This window comes from Mirounga angustirostris, unplaced genomic scaffold (assembly GCF_029215605.1).
Source record: "Mirounga angustirostris isolate CCGP_5_RB_7025 unplaced genomic scaffold, mMirAng1.0.hap1 SCAF_9, whole genome shotgun sequence".
NCBI lineage: Eukaryota > Metazoa > Chordata > Mammalia > Carnivora > Phocidae > Mirounga > Mirounga angustirostris.
Genome location: NW_026991717.1, coordinates 91,632,560 through 91,658,186, shown reverse-complemented (window position 1 = coordinate 91,658,186; position 25,627 = coordinate 91,632,560). Strand labels below are relative to the sequence as shown.

At 37.0% G+C, this 25,627-nt stretch overlaps 1 protein-coding gene across 1 annotated transcript; it reads right to left on the bottom strand.

Annotated features, from left to right (window-relative positions):
* Window positions 1–14,728: 14,728 nt before the first annotated feature.
* LOC135361608 (hsc70-interacting protein-like) lies at window positions 14,729–15,965 on the bottom strand. Its single transcript, XM_064570982.1, has one exon. The coding sequence runs from the start codon at window positions 15,873–15,875 to the stop codon at window positions 14,766–14,768; it is 1,110 nt and encodes a 369-aa protein (XP_064427052.1). The 5' UTR covers window positions 15,876–15,965; the 3' UTR covers window positions 14,729–14,765.
* Window positions 15,966–25,627: the final 9,662 nt, after the last annotated feature.

Below are 25,627 nucleotides of genomic sequence, written 5' to 3'. Positions count from 1 at the left end.
GGGGACTACTGGATAAGCTATTGACATTTTTAAAGAGTAATTATGGATTAATATAAGATGTCTGTTAATAAATGACATCTTGGTTTCTATGGTTATGGCCACTTTTGGGAAAATATTTTCTTTAGCTATACTATAGTTTAGTTACTATATGCTGAAATAATGAGATTATTCTCTTAAAAATTTAATTTTGTTAGTGTTTTTCCCTGTATAGTAAAAACTCTAGATTGATGATTCCAGACCTTGTTAAACTTTGATGCCCTATAATTGTTAGATGTTTCTCACATTCTTTTTTTTTTTTTTTTAAGATTTTATTTATTTGACAGAGAGAGGGAACACAAGCAGGGGGAGTGAGAGAGGGAGAAGCAGACTTCCCGTGGAGCAGGGAGCCCAATGCGGGGCTCGATCCCAGGACCCTGGGATCATGACCTGAGCCGAAGGCAGACGCTAACGACTGAGCCACCCAGGCGCCCCTCTCACATTCTTCATTACCTCTGTACAGTGTGTACAATAAGAGCATGTGACATTTTTAAGTGATTTTTCTTCTGGAACTTTATAAAAATTTTTGTGAGTACAATTTTTTTTTTAATATGTGCCAGATTTGAGGTTGGGAAACATTATCCTAGACTTCTTGATGAGGATTGCTTTTTTGATATTTCCAAATCCCTTAAATTATTTTGTTTTCTGGGATACTTAAATCCAGTTAAATGCCTTTTTTTAAATTTGAAGTTTTCTTTTTCTATTTTAGATTTTTTAAGGTTTTTATTTAAATTCCAGTTAGTTAACATAGAGTGTAATATTAGTTTCAGGTATATAATCTAATTTAACACTTCCATACAACACCTAGTGCTCACCACGACAAGTGCCCTCCTTGATCCCTATCACCTCTCTCCCCTTCCCTCTAGTAACCATCAGTTTGTTCTCTATAGTTAAGAGTCTGTTTCTTGGTTTCTCTCTCTCTTTTATCCCCCCTTTGTTTGATTGTTTTATTCCTTAAATTGCAGATATGAATGAAATCATTTGGTATTTGTCTTTTTCTTACTGACTTATCTCATTTAGCATAATACTCTCTAGCTCCATCTATGTCATTGCAAATGGCAAGTTTCATTCTTTTTTCTGGCTAATATTCCATTGTGTGTGTGTGTATATATATATATAACAGCTTCTTTATCCATTTATCAGTTGATGGACACTTGGGCTGTTTCCATAATTTGGCTATTGTAAAGAAGGCTGCTATAACAATCGGGGTACGTGTATCCTTTTGAATTAGTACTTTTATATTCTTTGGGTAAATACCTAGTAATGTGATTGCTGGATCATAAGATAGTTCTATTTTTAACTTTTTGAGGAACCTCCATACTGTTTTCCAGAGTGGCTGCACCAGTTTGCATTCCCACCAACAGTGCATGAGAGTTCCCCTTTCTTTACATCTTCACAACACCTGTTGTTTCTTGTTGATTTTAGCCATACTGACAGGTGTGAGGTGATATCTTGTAGTTTTGATTTGCAATTCCCTGATAAGTGATGTTGAGCATCTTTTCATGTGTCTGTTGGCCATCTGTATGTCTTCTTTGGGGAAATGTCTGTTCATGTGTTCTGCCCATTTTTAATTGGATTATTCATTTTTTGGGTGTTGAGTTTTATAAGTTCTTTACATATTTTTTGGATACTAATCCTCTTTGAATATGTCATTTGCAAATATCTTCTCACATTTCCTAGGTTGCCTTTTAGTTTTGTTGCTTGTTTCCTTTGCTTTGCAGAAGTTATTTATTTTGATGTTGTTCCAATAGCTTAGTTTTGCTTTTGCTTCCCTTGCCTTGGGACACCTATCAAAAAAATGTAGCTATGGCTGATGTCAGAAAAATTACTGCCTGTATTTTCTTCAAGGACTTTTGTGGTTTCCCGTCTCACATTTAGGTTTTTAATCCATTTGAATTTATTTTTGTGTATGGTGAAAGAAAGTGGTTCAGTTTTATTCTTTTGCCTGTTGCTGTCCAGTTTTCTTGACATCATTTTTTGAAGAGACAGTCTTTTTCCCATTGGATATTTTTTCCTGCTTTGTCAAAGATTAATTGACCACATAATTGTGAGTTCATTTCTGGGTTTTCTATTCTGTTCTATTGATCTGTGTCCATTTTTATGCCAAGTACCATATTGTTTTGATTACTACTGCTTTGTAATATAAATTGAAGTCTGGAATTGTGATACCTCCAGCTTTGTTTTTCTTTTTCAAGATTGCTTTGGCTATTTGGGTTTTTTGTGGTTCCATACAAAATTTAGGATCATTCTAGTTCTGTGAAACATGCTGTTGATATTTTGATAGATATTGCATAAAATGTGTAGATTGCTTTTGGTAGTATAGACATTTTAATAATATGTGTTCTTCTAATCCATGAGCATGGAATATCTTTCCATTTCTTTGTGTCACCTTCAATTTCTTTCATCAGTGTTTTATAGTTTTCAGAGTACAGGTCTTTCACCTCTTTGGTTAGGTTTATTCTGAGGTTTCTTGTTTTTTGGTGCAGTTGTAAATGGGATTGTTTTCTTAATCTCTCTTTCTGCTGCTTCTTTACTGGTGTATAGAAATGCAACAGATATCTGTATGTTGATTTTGTATTCTGTGATTTTGCTGAACTCATTTATCAGTACTAGTAGCTTTTTGATGGAATCTTTTGGGTTTTCTATATATTATATCATGTAATCTGCAAATAGTGAAAGTTTTACTTCTTTTTTTGCCAGTTTGGATGCCATTTTATTTATTTATTTATTTATTTATTTATTTATTTATTTATTTATTTATTTATTTATTGTTGTTGTTGTTGTTGTTGTCTGATTGCTGTAGCTAGAACTTCCAGTCCTATGTTGAATAAAAGTGGTGAGATTGGACATCTCTGTCTTATTCCTGACTGTAGAGGAAAAGCTGTCAGTTTTCCCCCATTTGAGATTGATGTTAGCTGTGAGTTTTTCACATATGGTCTTTGCTATGTCGAGGTATATTCCTTCTAAACCTACTTCGTTGAGAGTTTTTATCATGGATTTATGTTGTACTATGTCAAATGCTTCTTTTTCATCTATTAAAATGATCACATGGTTCTTATCCTTTCTTTTATTTATGGGAACATATCACATCGACTGATATGCGAGCATTGAACCACCCTGGCAACCCAAGAATAAGTCCCACTTAATCATGGTGAATGATTTTTTAAATGTATTGTTGGATTTGGTTTGCTAGTATTTTGCTGAGCATTTTGTATTTATGTTCATCAGAGATACTAGCCTGTAGTTCTCTTTTTTGGTGGTGTCTTTATCTGGTTTTAGTTTTAGGTTAATGCTGGCCTCATAGGATGAATTTGAAAGTTTTCTTTCCTTTGCTATTTTTTGGAATAGTTTGAGAAGAATAGGTATTCACTCTTCTTTAAATGTTTAGTAGAATTCGCCTGTGAAGCCATCTGGTCCCGGGCTTTTTTTTTGTTGTTGGAAGTTTTTTGATTACTGATTCAATTTCTTTGCTGTTTATCAGTCTGTTCAAATTTTCTATTCTTGTTTCAGTTTTGGTAATTTATTTGTTTCTAGGATTTTTTTCATTTCTTGTAAGTTGTCCAATTTGTTGGCATATAGTTTTTCATGATATTCTCTTAATAATTGTTTATATGTCTGTAGTGGTGTTATTTCTCCTCTCTCATTTGTGATTTTATTTATTTGAGTCCTTTCTCTTTTCTTTTTGATAAATCTGGCTGGAGGCTTATCAGTTTTACTGATTTTTTCAAAGAACCAGCTCCTAGTTTCATTGATATGTTCTATTGTTTTGTTTTGTTTTAGTTTCTGTGTCATTTGTTTCTGCTCTATTTATTATTTTCTTCCTTCTGCTGGTTTTAGGTTTTGTTGTTGTTGTTGTTTTTTCTAGCTCCTTTAAATATGAGGTTAGGTTGTTTATTTGAGACTTTTCTTGCTTCTTGAGATAGGCCTGTATTGCTATATACTTCCCTCTTAGGACCACTTTTCCTGTATCCCTAAGGTTGTAGGCCATTGTGTTTTCATTTTCATTTGTTTCTGTGTTTTTTTTTTTTTTACATCTTTTAATTTCCTAGTTGACCCATTCATTGTTTAGTAGTATGTTATTCAACTTTCATATATATGTGGTCTTTTCAGATTTTTCTTGTGGTTGACTTCTAGTTTCACAGCATTGTTGTCAGAAAAAGGTACATGGTATGACTTCAACCTTCTTGAATTTGTTGAGGGTTGTTTTGTAGCCTAATATGTGATCTATTCTGGAGAATGTTCCATGTGCACTTGAAAAAAATGTATATTTTGTTATTTTAGGATGGAATGCTCTGAATATATGTTAAGTCCATGTGGTCCAGAGTGTCCATTCAAAAACATTGTTTCTTTGTTGATTTCCTGTTTAGATGATCTGTTCATCAATGTAAACAGGATGTTAAAGTCTCCTATTTTTGTATTATTATAGATTGTTCCTTCATGTTTGTTATTAATTGTTTTATGCATTTGGGTGCTCCCATGTTTGATGCATAAATATTTACAATTGTTACATTTTCTTGTTGGATTATCCTCTTTATTATGATATAGTGCTCTTTGTCTCTTATTACAGTCTTTGTTTTAAGGTCTAGTTTGTCTGATATAAGTATTGCTCCTCTGGCTTTCTTTTGAGTTCCATTTGCATGATAAATGTTTCTCCATGCCCTCATTTTCAATATGCACGTGTCTTTAGGTCTAAAATGGGTCTCTTGTAGGCAGCATATAGATGGGTATTTTTTTTATCCACTCTGACACCCTATGTGTTTTGTTTGGAGTGTTCAGTCCATTTACATTCAAAGTATTTATTTATTCAGGTATGTATTTATTGCCATTTTATTCTTGTTTTGTGGTTATCTATGGAGATTTTTTCTGATCCTTTAACTTTGTCTCTTTCATGGTTTGCTGGTTTTCTTTAGTGATATATTTGTATTTCTTTCTCTTTATTCTTTACATAGTTATTAGTGACTTTGATTTGTAGTTACCATTAGGTCTGTATACAATATCTTCTGTATATAGCAGTCCATATTAAGTTGATAGTTGTTTATGTTTGAATCCATTCCTTACTGTTGTCCTCCCCAAGTTTTAGGTAGTTTTTGTAATATTTTACATCCTTTTATTTTGTGAGTTCCTTAACTAATTTTTTATAGAAATATTCATTTTTACTGCTTTTGTGTTTCCTACCTTCATACCGTCACTTTTGGTCTTTCTTTTCCACTGACAGAGTCCCCTTTATATTTTTTGCAGGGTAGTTTAGTGGTCATGAACTCCTTTAATTTTTGTTTGTCTGTGAAACTCTTTATTTCTCCTTCTATCTTGAATGGTAGCCTTGCTGTATAGAGTATTCTTGGCTGCAGATTTTTCCCACTCAGGACTTTGAATATATCATGCTAGTCCCTTCTGACTTAGAGAGTTTCTGCTGAAAAATCTGCTGAGAGCCTTATGAGTTTTCCCTTATAAGTAACAGTCTTCTTTCGTCTTGCTGCTTTCAAGATTTTTTCCCTTATAACTATTTTGCCAGTTTAATTATAATATGTCTTGGTGAGGATCTGCTTTTGTTGATTTTGTTGGCGGTTCTCTGTATCTCCTGGATCTGGATATCTGTTTCCTTCTCCAGATTAGGGAAATTTTCAGCTATTATATCTTCAAATAAATTTTCTGCCCCCTTTTCTCTCTCTCCTTAGACTCCTATGATACAAATGTTATTACAAACATAATAACATGTTTGATGAAGTCACTGAGTTCCCTAAGTCTATTCTCGTTTTGCATAATTCTTTCTTTCTTTTGTTCAGCTTCATTGTTTTCCATTGTTTTGTCTTCTAGGTCATTAATTCATTCCTCCTCTTCTTCCACCTGCTGTTCATTGCATCAAGCATGTTTCTAATCTCATTTATTGTACTTTTCCTCTCTGATTGATTCTTTTTTTAAACTCTTTTATCTCTGTAGTAAGTAATGATTTCTTCCATTCTTAAGTCCAGTGAGTATCCTTATGATCATTGCTTTTAATCCCCCATCAGGCATGTTACTTATATATGTTTCACTTAGATCTCTGGCCATAGCCTTATCTTTTTTTTTTTTTTTTTCATTTGGGATAATTTCCTCTGTTTTCTCATTTTGTCTAAGTCTCTGCCTGCTCTGTGTGTTAGAAATGCAAGTTAAACCTCCTGCTCCTGAAAGTAATGGCCTTAGGAAGGAGAGGTCATGTAGTGCCCAGGACCTGGTGCTTCAGGGAGTGTCTCTGGTGTGTGCTGCATGCACTCTATTGTTGTGTTCTGGCTGTTCTGTCCCTCAGGGAAGTCATCTGGAGAGGCTCTGCTTGCGTGCTGTGGGCAGTGTTTTGTCCCTGGCCTGAATATGGCAGGTTTTAACTAGGTATACTCTGGTCTGCTTGTGAAATAAGAGCTGTCACCACCTCCACTGGAACTGAGGCCCTACAAAACTATCTGGTTGGGAGACATGGTGTGGGCAGGGGTTTGTCCTGGTCTTCTGGGGGAAGGGCCCACCATACTGGGACTGAAGTGTGACTGAGAAAGGCAGTTCCACTCGAGTACCGGGGAGCTTAGTGTAAGCAAGTTAGGCAGCCATTGTCCACACTGTACTAGTTTCCACAGGTGGCCCTGTACTTATGCTGAGGAGTGTGGGAGGGAAATGGCACCAGCTAGCTCCTTTGTTCCTGGAGAATTTTGTCCATGAACACTGCCTCTTAGGGACATACTCCAAGAAGAACAAATAAACTCCTCACTGTGCCTCCAGGCACTCTTCAGATTGCTGTTTCCATGCTCTATTTCCTCAGGTTGTTTGCCCACCTTCTTTCCAAGAGCAGCCCCAATGCCTCTGAACTCTGCCAGCCTACTGAGATTTAAAACTTCAGGCTTTATGCCCCTCGCTTGCAAGAGCTCACAAAATTCAGCTCTTCTCACTTTCTAACCCAATGGCTGTGGGGAAACATTCTCCTTGTTCATTCTCTTATGTGCTCCCCTCTCTCTAGCGCTTCTCCATGACTGCAGCTCCCTCTCATCTGCAGCAGCCAGGTTCTGTTTCTCCCCTAAACCATGTCTCCACACTTCCTATCTTCTTTGATGTGGCCTCTTCTCTACCTTTAGTTGTCAGGTTTGTTCTGCTAGACTTCTGCTAGAGTCTGTCAAATTTGTGGGGTATTTAGGATGATTTTATAGTGATTTAGTTGTATTCATGGGATGAGGTGAGCCAGGGTCCTCCTACTCTGCTGCCATCTTCCCCAGGTCTATTTTAGATTTTCTATTGTGGTTCCTCTTCTTTGAAAAAATTTTTTTTTGTATTTGCTTTTTTAATTTTTTATCTCTCCAGCTATATTGAGATATAATTAACTAATAACAGTGTAAGTTTTATGTGGGCAAGGTGATGATATGATACATGTAATATTGTAAACTAATTATCACAATAAGTTTAGTTAAGATATCCATCTCCTCACATGATTACAATTTATTTTTGTTAGTGAGACAACTTAAGATCTTTCTTAGCAACTTTTAAGTATATAACAGTATTTTTAAATGATACTCAGCATTCTGTACATTGGTTTCCCAGAACTTATTTATCTTAAAACTGGAGGTTGTACCCTTTAACCAAAATTTCCCATTTCCTCCATTACCTGCCCCTAGCAACCACCATTCTACTGTCCTGAGTTTGTAGATTCCATGTACAAATAATATTGTACAATATTTAAATGATACCTTACAATATTTGTCTTTCTTTGCCTCACTTATTTCACTTAGCATAATACTCTCAATTCATTCATCCTTTGATAGACACTTAGGTTCTTTCCATACTTTAGCTATTGTGAATAATGCTGCAATAAACATAGGAGTACACACCTCTTCAAGGTAATAATTTCATTTCCTCTGGATATATACAAAGAAGAGGGATTGCTGAATCATGTGGTAGTTCTATTTTTAATTTCTCAAGGAACCTCCATAGTCTTTTTATAATGGCCATACCAATTTATAATCCTACTGACAGTGACCAAGTTTTCCTTTTCTTCACATCCTCTCCAGCATTTGTTACTGCTTATCTTTTTGATAATAGACATCTGAACAACTGAATTGTGAAGTGATACCTCATTTTGGTTTTGAGTTATACTTCCTTGATAATTAGTGAAGTTGAGCACCTTTTCATGCACCTATTGGCCATTTTTATGTCTTCTTTGGAAAAGTGTTTATTCAGGTCCTTTGTCTATTTTATTAATTAATTAATTAATTATTTATAAATTTTATTTTATTATGTTATGTTAATCACCATACATTACATCATTAGTTTTTGATGTAGTGTTCCATGATTCATTGTTTGCGTATAACACTCAGTGCTCCATTCAATATGTGCCCTCTTTAGTACCCATCATCAGGCTAACCCATCCCCCCACCCCTTTAGAACTCCCAGTTTGTTTCTCAGGGTCCATAGTCTCTCATGGTTCGTCTCCCCCTCCAATTTCGCCCCCTTCATTTTTCCCTTCCTACTATCTTCTCTCTCTTCTTTTTTTTAACATATAATGTATTATTTGTTTCAGAGGTACAGGTCTGTGATTCAACAGTCTTACACAATTCACAGTGCTAACCATAGCACATACCCTCCCCAATGTCTATCACCCAGCCACCCCATCCCTCCCACCCCCCACCACTCCAGCAACCCTTTTTGTTTCCTGAGATTAAGAATTCCTCATATTGATGAGATCATGATACATGTCTTTCTCTGATTGACTTATATCACTTAGCATAATACCCTCTAGTTCCAGCCACATCATTGCAAATGGCAAGATTTCATTTTTTTGATGGCTGCATAATATTCCATTGTATAAATAGAAAAATGTCTGTTCATGTCTTCTGCCCATTTCTTGATTGGATTATTTGTTCTTTGGGTGTTGAGTTGGATAAGTTCTTTATAGATTTTGGATATTAGCCCTTTATCTGATATGTCATTTGCAAATATCTTCTCCCATTCTGTCAGTTGTCTTTTGATTTTGTTGACTGTTTCCTTTGCTTTGCAAAAGCTTTTTATCTTGATGAAGTCCCAATAGTTCATTTTTGCCCTTGCTTCCCTTGCCTTTGGCGATGTTTCTAGGAAGAAGTTGCTGCAGCTTAGGTCGAAGAGTTGTTGCCTGTGTTCTCCTTTAGGATTTTGATGGATTCCTGTCTCACATTTAGGTCTTTCATCCATTTTGAGTCTATTTTTGTGTGTGGTGTAAGGAAATGGTCCAGTTTCATTCTTCTGCATGTGGCTGCCCAATTTTCCCAACACCCTTTGTTGAAGAGACTGTCTTTTTTCCATTGGACATTCTTCCCTGCTTTGTCAAAGATGAGTTGCCTATAGAATTGAGGGTCCATTTCTGGGCTCTCTATTCTGTTCCATTGATCTATGTGTCTGTTTTTGTGCCAGTACCATACTGTCTTGATGATGACAGCTTTGTAATAGAGCTGGAAGTCCGGAATTGTGATGCCGCCAGCTTTGCTTTTCTTTTTAAACATTCCTCTGGCTATTTGGGGTCTTTTCTGGTTCCATACAAATTTTAGGATGATTTGTTCCATTTCTTTGAAAAAAGTTGATGGTATTTTGATGGGGATTGCATTGAATGTGTAGATTGCTCTATGTAGCATTGACATCTTCACAATATTTGTTCTTCCAATCCATAAGCATGGAACGTTTTTCCATTTCTTTGTGTCTTCCTCAATTTCTTTCATGAGTATTTTATAGTTTTCTGAGTACAGATTCTTTGCCTCTTTGGTTAGATTTATTCCTAGGTATCTTATGGTTTTGGGTGCAATTGTAAATGGGATTGACTCCTTAATTTTCTTCTGTCTTGTTGGTGGTGTATAGAAATGCCACTGATTTCTGATATCCTGCCACTTTACTGAATTCCTATATGAGTTCTAGCAGTTTTGGGGTGGACTCTTTTGGGTTTTCCACATAAAGTATCATATCATCTGTAAACAGTGAGAATTTGACTTCTTTTTTGCCGATTCGGATGCCTTTTATTTCTTTTTGTTGTCTGATTGCTGTGGCTAGGACTTCTAGTACTATGTTGTATAGCAGTGGTGATAGTGGAAATCCCTGGTGTGTTCCTGACCTTAGGGGGAAAGCTCTCAGTTTTTCCCCATTGAAAATGATATTTGCTGTAGGTCTTTCATACATGGCTATTATGATATTGAGGTATGTACCCTCTATCCCTACACTCTGAAGAGTTTTAATCAAGAAAGGATGCTGTACTTTGTCAAATGCTTTTTCTGCATCTATTGAGAGGATCATATGGTTCTTGTTCTTTCTTTTATTAATGTATTGTATCACATTGATTGATTTGCAGATGTTGAACCCATGTTGCAGGCCAGGAATAAATCCCACTTGGTCGTGGTGAATAATCTTTTTAATGTACTGTTGGATCCTATTGGCTAGTATTTTGATGAGAATTTTGGCATCCATGTTCATCAGGGATATTGGTCTCTAATTCTCCTTTTTGATGTGGTCTTTGTCTGATTTTGGGATCAAGGTAATGGTGGTCTAATAAAAGGAGTTTGGAAGTTTTCCTTCCATTTCTATTTTTTGGAACAGTTTCAGAAGAATAGGTATTAATTCTTGAAATGTTTGGTAGAATTCCCCTGGGAAGCCATCTCGCCCTGGACTCTTGTTTGTTGTGAGATTTTTGATGATGGCTTCAATTTCCTTAGCGGCTATAGGTCTGTTCAGGTTTCCTATTTCTTCCTGGTTCAGTTTTGGTAGTTGATACATCTCTAGGAATGCATCCATTTCTTCCAGGTTATCTAATTTGCTGGCATAGAGTTGCTCCTAATATGTTCTTATAATTGTTTGTATTTCTTTGGTGTTGGTTGTGATCTCTCCTCTTTCATTCATGATTTTGTTGATTTGGGTCATTTCTCTTTTGTTTTTGATAAGTCTGGCCAGGGGTTTATCAATCTTATTAATTCTTTCAAAGAACCAGCTCCTAGTTTCATTGATCTGTTCTACTGTTCTTTTGGTTTCTATTTCATTGATTTCTGCTCTGATCTGTATTATTTCTCTTCTCCTGCTTGGTTTAGGCTTTATTTGCTGTTCTTTCTCCAGCTCCTTTAGGTGGAGGGTTAAATCGTGTATTTGAGACCTTTCTTGTTTCTTGAGAAAGGCTTGTATTGCTGTATACTTTCCTCTTAGGACTGCCTTTGCTGCATCCCAAAAATTTTGAACAGTTGTGTTTTCATTTTCATTTGTTTCCATGAATTTTTTTAATTCTTCTTTAATTCCCTGGTTGACTCATTCATTCTTTAGTAGGATGCTCTTTATCTTCCATGTATTTGAGTTCTTTCCAACTTTCCTCTTGTGATTGAGTTCTAGTTTCAAAGCATTGTGGTCTGAAAATATGCAGGGAATGATCCCAATCTTTTGGTACCGGTTGAGACCTGATTTGTGACCTAGGATGTGATCTGTTCTGGAGAATGTTCCATGGGCACTAGAGAAAAATGTGTATTCTCTTGCTTTGGGATGGAATGTTCTGAATATATTTGTGAAGTCCATTTGGTCCAGTGTGTCATTTAAAGTCTTTATTTCCTTGTTGATCTTTTGCTTAGATGATCTGTGTATTTCAGTGAGGGTGGTGGTAAAGTCACCTACTATTATTGTATTGTTGTCAATGTATTTCTTTGCTTTTGGTATTAATTGGCTTATATAATTGGCTGCTCCCATGTTAGGGGCATAGATATTTACAGTTGTTAGATCTTCCTGTTGGATAGACCCTTTAAGTAGGATAAAGTGTCCTTCCTCATCTCTTATTATAGTCTTTGGTTTAAAATCTAATTTGTCTGGGATAAGGATTGCCACCCCAGCTTTCTTTTGATGTCCATTAGCATCATAAATGGTTTTCTACCCCCTCACTTTCAATCTGGAGGTGTCTATGCATCTAAAATGAGTCTCTTGCAGACAGCATATCGATGGATCTTGTTTTTTTTTTATCCAGTCTGATGCCATGTGTCTTTTGATTGGGACATTTAGCCCATTTACATTCAGGGTAACTATTGAAAGATAGGAATTTAGTGCCATTGTATTGCCTGTAAGGTGACTGTTACTGTATATTGTCCGTGTTCCTTTCTGGTCGATGTTACTTTTAGGCTCTCTCTTTGCTTAGAGGACCCCTTCAATATTTCTTGTAGGGCTGGTTTTGTGTTTGCAAATTCTTTTAGTTTTTGTTTGTCCTGGAAGCTTTTTATCTCTCCTTCTATTTTCAATGACAGCCTAGCTAGATATAGTATTCTTGGCTGCATATTTTTGTGGTTTAGTGCTCTATATATATCATGTCAGTCCTTTCTTGCCTACCAGGTCTTTGTGGATAGGTCTGTTGCCAACGTAATGTTTCTAGCATTGTAGGTTACAGACTTCTTCTCCCAAGCTGCTTTCAGGATTTTCTCTTTGTCTGTGAGACTCGTAAGTTTTACTATTAGATGTGTTGACCTGTTTTTATTGATTTTGAGTGGGGGTTCTCTGTTCCTCCTGGATTTTGATGCCTGCTTCCTTCCCCAAATTAGGGAAGTTGTCTGCTATAATTTGCTCCAATATACCTTCTGTCCCTCTCTCTTTCTTCTTCTGGGATCCCAATTATTCTAATATTGTTTCATCTTATGGTATTACTTATCTCTCGAATTCTGCCCTCGTGATCCAGTAGTTGTTTATCTTTCTTTTTCTCAGCTTCTTTATTTTCCGTTCTTTGGTCTTCTATATCACTGATTCTCTTTTCTGCCTCATTTATCCTAACAGTTAGAGCCTCCTTTTTTGATTGCACCTCATTAATAGCCTTTTTGATTTTGACTTGGTTAGATTTTAGTTCTTTTATTTCTCCAGAAAGGGTTTCTCTAGTATCTTCCATGCTTTTTTCAAGCCCAGCTAGTATCTTTATAATCTTCATTCTGAATTCTAATTCTGACATCTTACTAATGTCCATATTGATTAGGTCCCTGGCAGTCAGTACTGCCTCTTGTTTTTTGTTTTTTTTTTTTTTTTGAGGTGAGTTTTTCCATCTTGTCATTTTGTTCAGAGGAGAGCAGATGAATGAGAGAACAAAATGCTAACAGGGTAACAATGACCCCAGAAAAATATACACTAAACAAATCAGAAAAGACCTGAAGCTGGGGGAAAAGAAAGGGAAAGAAAGAAAAAAGAAAAGAAAAAAAAGAATAGGATCAAATATGATCAGGCTGGTGAATAAATCATTGCCACACACTAGATTTTGGGCATATTTTTGTCTGTTAGAAGAAAGTGCCTTTCAAAATTTTAATAAAAAAACTTATATATGTACAAAAATAAGGGTAAATACAAATGAATGGATGGAATATGATTGTAAAGATGAAAACTATAAAAGATTTTATAAAAGGAATTGATAAGAAGTTGGTTGAAAAAAAAAGAAGAGAAATTAAAAAAAAAAAAAGAGAGAGAGAGAATGTGATCAGGCAGGAGACTAGAACAAAGCCATACACTAGAGACTTCGGGTATATTTTGGTCTGTTAGAAGAAACTGTAATCCAAAATTTTAAAGAGAGAACAAGTTATATATACACCAAAAATAAGGTTAACTACAATGAAGGGATAGAATATGACTCTAAAAATGAAAAATAAAAAAGATTTTAAAAAGGGATTGATAAGATGTTGGTTGAAAAAGGGAAAAAGAAAAATAAAAAAAAAATAGAAAAAGAAAAAAAAAGTAAAGTAAAAAAATTAACTTCGAAAGACTAATGAATCAGGGGGGAAAAAGCCATGAATTCTATGTGCTGTATTCCCCTAGTGCTGGAGTTCTGCCATTCTCATTGATCAGTAAACTTAGTTTTTGGCAGGCTGTTCTTGCTCATCTTCTGTGGGAGGGGCCTGTTGCCGTGGTTCCCAGATGTCTTTGCTGGAGGTGGAATTGCCCTGCCCTTACCTGTCTGGGCTAAGTAATCTGCTCGGGTTTGCTCTCAGGAGCCTTTGTTCCCTGCAAGCTTTCGGTACAGCTTTGGAGGATGAGAGTGAAAATGGCAGCCTCCCAATTTCCACCTTGGAGGAGCTGAGAGCTTGGGGCCCCACTCCTCAGTGAGCCCCCAGAGAAAAGCAGTCAATCACTCCTGTCTCCCTGGTCTCCGGCTGCACTCTGTGCTCACCCAGCCTGTGATTGAGCATATCTATCTCTGGCCCACGATCCCATTTGGTGTCTCCCAATCCAGCAGATTCTTGTGGTGAGCTTCCCTTCACTCCCTGGGGGGGAAGAAGGTGAGTCTCCCCAGATCTGCTGCTTGTTGGGTCCCTGCTGGGAGAGCAGTGGCCCAACTGTGCCACGGATCACAGTTTATGGCAACCCCAAGCTGAGAGCTTGCTCCTTGGCTCTGTCTCTGCAGCCGGCTTCCCCGCTCTGATACCTGGGAGCTCTGCCGCACTCAGGCATGCCTGGTCTTTCTGTGACCCCGAGGGTCCTGAGACCACACTGTCCCGCGAAGGTTCCACCCCCCGCTTAGTCACTGGAGCAACGTCCCTCAGAGGAGCAGACTTCTAAAAGTTCCAATATTGTACTCCAGGGTTCTGTCAGTTGCCGGTAGTGGCTGACAGAGGCCCCTCCCCTGTGGTCTGTCTTCCCGAATATTGCCTGGGATTCACTTCTCCACATGTCCCACCTTCAAAAAGTGGTCGCTTTTCTGTTCAGAGAGTTGCTACTATTCTTTTTTTTTTTTTTTTCCTTCAGCAAGGGCTTTATTTGTCAGAAGGGCATTATTATGCTTGACCTCCAAATTTGGATGACAATTTACTGATGAGATTCATAACCTTTGGATTGCTCTGATATTTTGACATATTCGCTGGGTTCTGGGCCACATCCTGGAAGGCCACCATAACTTCTGGATCCTGCATGGCTGCGACAACCTCTGGATCACTAAGAATTTCATTGAGCCCAGGCATTCCTGCCATTCCAGGCATCCCCCCTGCCATTCCAGGCATTCCTCCAGGAAAATTACCAGGCATTCCCCCAGGAAAGCCACCTGGGAAAGAGCCATACTGAGCTCCTGATTGTCGTCTGGCTTCTTCTTCCCTCTGGTCTCTCTCATGTTCTTCCCGAGCCTTCTTAACCCTTTCTATTCTTTCTTTGATCTCTCGCTCTTCACGTTTTCGCTCATACTTTCTCCGATGTTCAGCAATTTTCTGGGCCCTCGGTTGAACTTCTTTCAGCATTGCTCTAGCATCTTCATCATAATCCAGTTTACAAGCAAGGGCAAGATCATGTGCTGCTTCTTCCCAATGGCCCAGAAGTCTGTGTGCTTTCCCTCGCCACTTATAAGGCTGAGCTGAATCAGGATTTATTTCAATAGCTCTGTCACAGTCTCGAATGGCAGCATTTGGCTTCTGTAATTTGATGAAGACACTGGCTCTCTTGGCATACAGAATGGCCAAGCGAGGATTCAGTTTGATGGCATCTGTGAACAAGTCAATGGCTTTCTGTAGTTCACCATCATTTAGGGCATCAATGGCAGCCACTTTTTTATCATTTGCCTGATCCATCATTTCCTCCGTTATCTCTACATTTTCATCTCCCATTTCTTGAGGGGCATCAGTATCTGGTTCAATCACACCTTCATTGTCAATTTCTAGATCACTTTCCTCACTTGATGGTTCGTCTGTCTTTATGTTTTCCTCCGCCTTCTTACTATCTGTTTTTTCTTCCTTGATATTGTCTTCTGATTTAGTTTTATGAGTGGCAGGTGGTATTTTACCTCCCATGCTCTCCACCCACTCCCGCAGGAAGCGCATTTCCTCGGTGTGCAGAACGCTCGGATCCTGCTTACACATTTTCACGAAGGCCCGAAGCTCGCTCACTTTGCGGGGGTCCATGGTCCAGAGGCGGTGAAAGGCGGCAGGCGCGGCTGAGGTTGCGGCCCGATTCCAAGCCCGGGTACTAGCTCAGCGTGATCGTGTGGAAGGGGGAGTTGCTACTATTCTTTTCTTCGATCTCCTGTTGAGTTCGTAGGTGTTCAGAATGGTTTGATAGCTATCTAGCTGAATTCCTGGGACCAGATGAAATTTAGGTGTCCTACTCCTCTGCCATCTTGCTCCTCCCCCCTCCTTTGTCTCTTTTAATGGGGTTATTGGTTTTTTTGTGTGTGTGTTTTGCAATTGTATGAATTCCTTGCATACTTTGGGTTTAATTCTTTATTGGATAGGTGCTTTGCAAATATTTTCTGCCATCCCATAGGTTGCCCTTTCATTTTGTTGATGATTTTCTTTTGCTGTACCAATGCTTTTTAATTTGATGTAGTCCCACTTATTTATTTTTGATTTTGTTTTCTTTGCTTTTGGCATCTAAAAAATAAATCATTGCCAAGATCAAGGTCAAAGAGCTTACCCTGTATATTTTCTTCTAGGAGGTTTATGGTTTCAGGTCTTCCATTCAAGTCTTTAATCTATTTTGAGTTATTTTTTATGTATGATATAAGATAAGGATCCAGTTTCACTTTTTTGCATGTGAATATCCAATTTATTGAATACCATTTATTGAATAGACTTTCCCATTGCATATTTTAGTTTTTTATTTATTTAAGTAATCCCTGTACTCAGTGTGGGGCTCAAACTCACAACCCCAAGATCAAGAGTAGCATGCTCTTCCAGCTGAGCCACTCAGGTGTCTTCCCCTCCCCATTGCATATTCTTATACCTTTGTTGAAAATTAATTGATCATTATATGCATGGGTTAATCTGGGCTCTCTAGTCCATTGATCTATCTGTCTGTTTTAATGCCAATAACATAATGTTTTTGTTATTAAAGCTTTGTTGTATAGTATGAAATCAGGAAGTGGGAAGCCTCCACCTTTTTTCTTCTTTGTCGAGATTTCTTTGACTATTAGGGTTTTTTTGTGGTTCCACAAAAGTTTAGATTTTTTTTTTCTGTTTCTGTGAAAATGCCATTAGAATTTTGATAGGGATTGCATTAAATCTATAGGTGACTTGGGGTAGTATGGACATTTTAACAATATTTATTTTTTCCAATGCATGAATGTGGAATATCTACTTATTTGTGTCTTTAATTTCTTTCATCAATGTCTTATTCAGTGTACAGATCTTTCATCTCCTTGGTTAACTTATTCCTAAGTATTTTATTGTTTTTGATGATATTATAAATGGGATTGTTTTCTTAATTGCTCTTTCCAGTAGTTCATTTATAGTGTATAGAAACTCAACTGATTTTTGTATGTTCACTTTGTATCCTGCGACTTTACTGAATTCATTTATTCTAACAGTTTTTGGTAAAATCTGTAGGGTTTTCTTTTAAAATATGGCATTGTAAATAGAGACAATTTTACATCTTCCATTCTAATTTGGATGACTTTCATATCTTTTGCATACCTAATTGCTCTGGCTAGGACTTCCAGTCCTATGTTGAATAAAAGTGGCAAAAAGGGACATCCCTGTCCTGCTCCTGATCTTAGAGTGAAAGCTTTCAGCTTTTTACCTTTGAGTATGATATTAGCTGTAGGCTTGTCATATGTGGCCTTTATTATGATGGAGGTAAGTTCCTTTTCTATCCAATTTGCTTATAGTTTTATCATGAAAGTATGTTGATTTTGTCTGCCTCTATTAAGGTGATTATATGACTAACAGGTGCTTTTTTATTTGTTATGGTCTTCTGTGACTTATGAGTGCAAACCTTGTTGGCTTTCAGAAATAGATGATTTAGAGGCCCAAGCCCTGGGTGGCAGGCTTAAAAGTTGGGGCACTAAATGTATGGTTCAAGCCTTTTACTTCTGAGGAAGAACCTGGAAGTTAGAGAGTTCCTTCCTGATTATATGGTGCTGTGCTTTGGGGTAGGATTTATAGAAAGAGTATGTTTCAGACTTTCTTATCCATTTCAATTATTTTCTAATTTGCCTGGTGTGTAGAAGTCATTCGGCTAGTTTCTGAATTTCTCTCAGAGGGAATTGCTCTATATGTAGCTGTATCTGTGCATCTGTGGAAGGAGGGAAATACAGGAACATCCTATGTCCCGCCATCTTGGTCTGGACCCTGAGTGGGACTTTTGCTTAGGAAAATTTCCACAAGAAAGTTAACTAAAAAATTCTATTTCTTGAATAAATGTAGGGCTATTTGTGGTATCTGTTATAACATATCTTTTTATCTTTTTATCTTTTTTATGTCCACAGGATCTGTATATATATATATATATATATACCTTACATATCAATATATATTGGTAACTATTTTCTTTCTCTGTCTCTTTCTGTATCTCTCTCTCTTTTTTCACAAAATCAGTCTGGCTTGAGGTACATCAGTTTAATTGATCTTTTCAAAGAATCAACCTTTGGTTTCATTTATGTCCCTATTTTTTTTAATTCATTGACTTCTCTCATCTTTATTATTTGTATCTTTCTGCTTCTACTTCCTTATGTACTGTTTTTCTATTTTTTTTAGATGGAATCTGATGTCACTGATTTAGTTTTTATTTCTTTTCTAATGTGATCTTTTAGTACTCTGCATTTCTCTCAGCAATGTTTTAGCTGCATCCCATAAATTCCAATACCTTGTGCTTTCACTGTCTTTCAGTTCAAATATTTTATAATTTCATTTCAGATTTATTATTTGACATATAAGTTACTAGAGAGTGTGTTATTTGATTTCTAAATATTTGGGGATTTTCCAGATTTATTTCTGCTATTGATATTTTAATTTGTGTTTTTATCATAAAATATACTTAGTTTGATTTTTTCAATTTATTGAGACTTGTTTCATGGCCTAGCATATGGCCTATCTTGGTAAGTGTTCTGTGTTCTAAAATATTCTATTGTTTTTGGTTGGAAGGTTCTATAAATGTCAGTTTTAGAATCAACAATTGGTGATAGTGTCGTTTACTTCTTCTATATCATTACTGATTTTCTATTCACCTGTTCTCTAGATTATTGAGAGTTTCTCCCTCAAGTTCTATCAGTTTTTGCTTCATATATCTTGAAGCTTTGGTATTAGTTGCATAAATGTTTAGAATTATTGTCTTCTTGGAAAAGACTCATTTTATTCTTGGTAAGAGCCTCTCATTGTTACTTGTCAGGTTTAGACCCTAAATATCCTTTGCTTTGTTTATGGTGGCCATTTTGTGCTTTTCTTATTTTAGTCTTTCTTCTTCTAAATAATCTTTCCTATTATGCCAGAGTTATTTTTTATAATACACATTTGCTCATGCAGTCATTTGCTTACAGAATAAATCCTATATTCCTTAAAATGATAGTCATGACCCTTTACATCCACTATAGCCTACTTTATACCACCCTCATCAAATACAGGGTAGTGGTAGAAAGTGAAGGTTAAAATCATGACTGCCATTTAGCAAATCCTGACTCCATTACTTATGAGCTGTTTAGCAAGTTCAGGTTAATTAACTGCTCCATGCCTCATTTACTCATCTGAAAAATAAGAAAAATAAGCATAATACCTAACCAATAGGATTGTTGTAACAAAATAGTTAATCCATATTAAGTTCTTTGATTGGTACTTAGTACAGAACCAGGAACAAATGCTGGTTCCTGCTTTCATCATTATTACTTGCATACTTCTTTCTTGTGACATTCATTTTTTGTATTTAAGTTTTTACCATACCTGGCAATGATTATTATGCTATAACTGCCTCTTATTTGTTCATTGTGTTTTAGTCATTTAGTCCCACTCCTGGGTAGTCTGGGTCATATTTACTTATTTATTTAAATATTTATTTGTTTATTTTGAGAGAGAGTGAGCACATGTGAGCAGGGGGAGGGGCAGAGGGAGAGGGAAAGAGAGAATCTCAAGCAGACTCCTGGCTGAGCATGGAGCCCGATATGGGGCTTGATCTCATGACCCTGTGATCATGACCTGAGCCAAAATCAAGTCAGACATTTAACTGACTGAGCTACCCAGATGCCCCTGGGTCATATTTAAAGTTTTTATTTAAATAAAAGGCAGTTGTCCTGCTTTGGTTTAGCATACAGATCCTGGCCTACTTTTATGGGCTGTGGTTTCAATGAAAATTTAATTTTCAAAGACTTTGTGGTGCTATTTTGGTTTGCTTTTTATCCTGGAATTTCCACTGGTTCCTGCTGAAGCTACCTGAGGGAGCAAAAGGAGCTTTCCTTGGCCAGGCTGCCTGGTGCCTCTGGGGTAGAGGAGGGGGAGTTTCATTCTCACCAAGAATAGGAAGTTTCCCTGACAGGCAGTTGTGTGGCAGAATCTTCCTTGCTGGTGCCCCTGTCACACCGTGTCTCCTTCTGGAGGATGGAGCATCTCGGCCCATGGGGACAAACAGGCTTCCAGGCTAGACATTATTGTGATGGGATTTCCTCTTCCTGGTGCCACTAGTGTCTCTAGGTGGAGAAATGGCTAATCTCAGATCTGGCTAGGAGAGAATTTCCCTGGCTCCACATTATTAGTAGAGCTTCTGATCAATTTCCCTTCGAGTACCTGCTGGGTTTGCCTGATCTTGATGGCAGGGCTCCTTTCTGATCCAGGGGAGGAAGAATTCTACCTGGGCTGCCTTCTGTTGCTACGTTATCCATTGGGTAACAGTGTGTCATGGTCTTTGGTTGGGTGAAGGGTTGTAAAATGTCCTACCAATATGCTGGACCTCTAGTCCTGGGGTCTCTAACCACTTTGCCTACCACTTTTCCACCTTTCAGATTTCTCCTGTCATTGTCTCTTGCCTCTTGAATTATTTCCAGGGTTTAGAGTTTTTTGTTTTTTTTGTTTTTAATATTTTATTTATTTGTCAGAGAGAGCACAAGCAGGGGGAGTAGCAGGCAGAGGGGGAAGCAGGCTCCCCACTGAGCAAGGAGCCTGATGCGGGACTTGATCCCAGGACCCTTAACACTTAACTGAAGGCAGTCCCTTAACTGACTGAGCCACCCAGACATCCCAGGGTTTAGAGTTGTACTTAGCAGGGTAGAACAGGGAGAAATGAATATATGCAATCTTGCTCGGACTGGAAGTCTCTTTTTCCTTATTTGGAATTTTCTTGATCTCCATTAATAATCTCTGACTTATGAGATCCTATTGTCAGGTCATAATTTAGCCAGCATCTTCTGCATGAGAACTATCTTGAAGCTAGTGCTCATCATCTTTTATATCTACTCACTGACAAGTTTCTGTCCCTGTGGATTGTATCTCCTTTACTGTTACCATGAATAATTCTTCTTGGTCCTAACAAAGGCCAATCCCTTTACCAAGGTGCCAGATTCTATCCCTTCCTGCCTACTCAATGATACAGATTTGGTAAATCTCTCCTTTTCCTCCTGCACCATCAGTGTTTCATCAAATTTCATCAAAGTTTCTCTTCCTATTCATTCTCATTATCTTTCAAACATGCTTTTTATTTTCACCCACCTTAAATAAATAAGCAAATAGATATCCTGTTCATACTGTCTCTTTAAGTTACTGGATTTCCTTGACAGTAAGTACCATATTCAATTACTCTGTCCCATTCTCTTGAACCTGTTCTAAACAGGCTTTCACTCCTATGGCTCCACTGAAACTGCTCAGTAATCATTGACAAATCCAATAGGTAACACCTATCCTCATTTAGTCCAATAACACAATTTAACACAGTGGAACATTTGCATTTGGTATTTGTTCTTCCTTGCTATATCATCCTCTTTGCTTCTGAGATGTTTCCTCCTATCTTATTGCTAATTATTCTCAATCTTCTTTGCTGATTTCCCTTGTCTCCACGCCTCCTAATGCTGAAGAACCTTAGGGTTATGTTCCTGTATCTCTTCTTTTCTCTTTTTTTCCTCTCTCTACATTTACTTCCTTGGTGAGCTCACTTAATCTTGTGGCTCAAATCCCATCTATATCATCTGAGTGTATATCTCCCCAGCCAGACCTCTCAGATGGCCTACTCAAAACCTCCTTTTGTATGACTGATAGATATCTTTCCCCTGTAAAGGTGCTACAATTTTGAAATAGCTGGAATGTTGTTTTCCATCTCCATCAATATCTTTTTATTTGCACCTGAGACAATGAAACCAATTTTGAGAACATAACTGGCTATGAAAGATAGGAATACTTATGGTGGCACAGTGCATCCTGACAAGTGCAGTCCTATAAGAAAAAAAATAGAAAATGGAGATAAGATGGAGAAGTAGGAAAAGTGCTCTGCTTTGAGCATATGTTGATATTATAAATCAAAGTATGTTCCATTATTTTAAAGTGTCATGTGAGTGGGGAGGAGGTTGGGTAGAAATTTTTATCTCCTTCGGCAGAACTCCAAGAATGAGTCTTGAAAAAGGGAACTTGAAGTTACTCTTCAGGTCGTAACTGATATTTACAAGACCATCAACCAGAAAAAATTCCCGGATCATTGGGAGTTCTTTTTGAAGCCAACTACACACAATTCAACTAGCAAATGAAACACATCTCTGAGAATGTGAAGGTGTCAGTGTCTCCTTTTACAACAGTATATAAGTAAAATTAAAAAAAATTTAATATAAACTCTTCATTATTAGCATGACCTTTTAATTTGACACAAGAAATTTCTTTTGAGATGCTTTCTTTTTTTAGGTTTTGTCATAGAACTCACATGTGCTTTCCCACTTTGGCCTAGAAAAAAGACTAAAGGAATTGTTATATGGCTGTGATGGCTGATAATATTATTACTTTGGTTAGGCTATCGTACCCAGTTATTTAATCACATATTTAGATCTAACTGTTGCTGTGATGGTATTTTGCAGATATGGATAGTAGCTACAAGTTGACTTTAAGTAAAGGAGATTACCCTTGATAATGTAGGTGAACCTCATCCAATCAGTTGAAGTGCTTATGAGCAAAAATAGAGGTTTCCCCCTGTAAGGAAATTCTGTCTTAAGACTGAAATAAAATGCTCACCTGAGTTTCCAGCCTGCCAACCTACTATATGAATTTTGGATTTGGAAACCCCAACAATTATGGAAGGCAATTCCTTAAAATAAGTCTCATTATACACACACACACACATATATAAAGTTACATATATTTATGATAAAAAGTATTTTATTATATATATATAATATACATCTCTATATATCCTATTATATCTTGACTGATATAATGGTTATCTTTGAGTTTGGGATTATGGTTGTCTTTTTTTTACTTTTTATTTTTCTATACACCACATTGTCTTTAATGAACATATTTTACTGTTTCAGTAAAATAACATAACTGGGTTTGACCAATCTCCCAAGTATTTAGGAACTGTTAAGAGAATTCTGAAAACATGATTTCTGTGATGAGAAGTTGTCACTTTTGGCTTTTCTAGAGAGATATTTGCAATTTGCATGTAAAGTTGGGCCAACTCAAATTATGTATTTGAAGTTTCAAACAAATCTTGATTTTTTTCCCCTTTGAAGCTTGTTTTAAAATGTCACCATGGGAATTGATGATTAGAAAGACTTTATGGCTATGGTAAGAACTGGCATAGAGTCAAAAAACCAAAAACCAAAAACAAAACAACAACAACAAAACCAACCAACCAAACAAAAAAACCCAAAAGAAATCATGTAGTATGTAACAATCAAGTGATATGATAGAATAAATCATATTACCATATTACTGGCTAATTTCCTTTACTGATGAAGTTTCTGAATTAGCAGGTTAGAAAAACATGTTAGACTTAGTGTATCCTGATTTTAGAATTTAATGAGATTTCTTTTGATGACTAGAAAATATGAAGAACTGTAGGCTGGATATGACTTGATTTAGATTTTGTTATTGAATCCACCTGATAAAGTCTTGAATCAAGACACTGTTATTGGGGGTGAAAGGGAAGTAGACTTGAGATTTATTATGGAGACACACAAATAATGGCAGTCACTGACTGACTGGATGTCAGTCTCAGTGGAGAAAGGAACATTTCACATGATTTCATAGTTTGGACATGTGGGAATACATGTATTCCATTCACTAAAAGGGGAAACTAGACACAGAAATACATGTTGGGGAAGAGAAATTAGAAATGACAGTTTTAGGTTTAGATATTCTGAGTTTTAGGTGCTTATGGTACACCCATATGGAGATGTTCAGTAGGCAGCATTTAGGTCTAAGCAAGTATCAAGAATTCTAGTTGTAGTAAAGAAAGAGAGGATATTAGATATCTCCTGGGTAATAAATTATTGAAGAATAGTTCTTAAATGGGAGAGAATTAGTATATTTATATGTTAAGGAGAAGATGCTGATAGGAATACATTAAAGCTTTATTAGACATCATATAAAAGTGAAAAAGGCAAAATAACAATAATAATAATGATAATAATAGTAATAAAGCTATATCAGATGGCATAATGAAAAAGAATGATTGGGAGAATAACATGCAGAACACCTGATTAATATAATGCAGGACTTCTTTCTCTAAGACAGAAATAAGTAAGGAATAAGTATATATATTGGGGAGAAAAGAGTTAAAGCATCAGGCCCATGATTCATTTCTCCCCTGATTACCAGGGTGATGTTTCTGAGGGAAAGAAAAGAAGGCAGGTGACCTGTTCTCATTTCCTTATACACATGGCAACTGGTCCTTTGAGTAATATTTGTTGGGAGGAGAGTCTTTATCTATGGAATGTTCTTTATAGGCCATCCCTGGCTTATAATTGCTTATGGAAATGCATCTAGGATTTATGGATTTATGAGGCAAGGGTCCTGAAAAATGTCACATAAGTTCTACAATTCTTTGGGGTATAAACTAAGATGTTTCATAATTGAACCCTTCTGATTATGTAAGGTGATCCACAAACCTCACTAGGAGACCTCATCTATTCTGGGTCAGATGACTTTTGTCCAATGTGGAAAGGAAGGGCCTAGGGAGCCATACAGGGTATCCCAGACTTCTCTTTCTTTGTGCCTCTAGATTGCTTGTGTGCTTGACATTATTACTAGAAATCAAAATATGTAAAGTCTTTGATATGTGTGGTTTTGATTTGGTAATTTGATAGTATGTGTTGTGTCAGATGTTAATTTGGTGGGTTGGAGACACAGTAGACCTGTATTTTCTCCATGGATTATGAGCATGGTTATCAGCTAAGAATAAGGGTATCAGAGATGGGATTTAATAGAATGTTAAATAAAGATTTAGACTAGGATGTGTGGGGGAATGGAAGAGGAACTTGACCGGGAAATGTAACATGATTGTAAAGAGGGATTGAGATTTAGCTAAGGTAAGGTCAACGGTGATGCATGAATGGGAACAGCTAGGTTGCACTAATAGAAATGGTATCTACAATGTGCCCCATTCCACTCTGCACTATAAGGCTGCATTTCTTCTGGGCTGTGATACTCTAACTAGAACATTTATGGGTGGCCAGGCAGATGTTAGGGACTTGGCTCAATATTACGTCACATGTTGGGCAGTGGAAAGATTGGAGACATTTAGCTGAGAGAAAAGAAGTCAGAAGTACTAGCAGGAGTGCACTTCAAGGCTGAGGTCTTGTACCCATGACTAAAGAGGTCACTTGGGAATTCTAATTTTGGAGGGCTTCAACCCTGGCAGAGGGTGAAGCATATCATGGGTCCTGGTCTGCTGTTCTTCATTGTCTCTGTTGACCATTATGTCAATGTTCACAAATCTGGACATGGTATCCAAAGCAATCGTGGAGAAAATTCCCTCT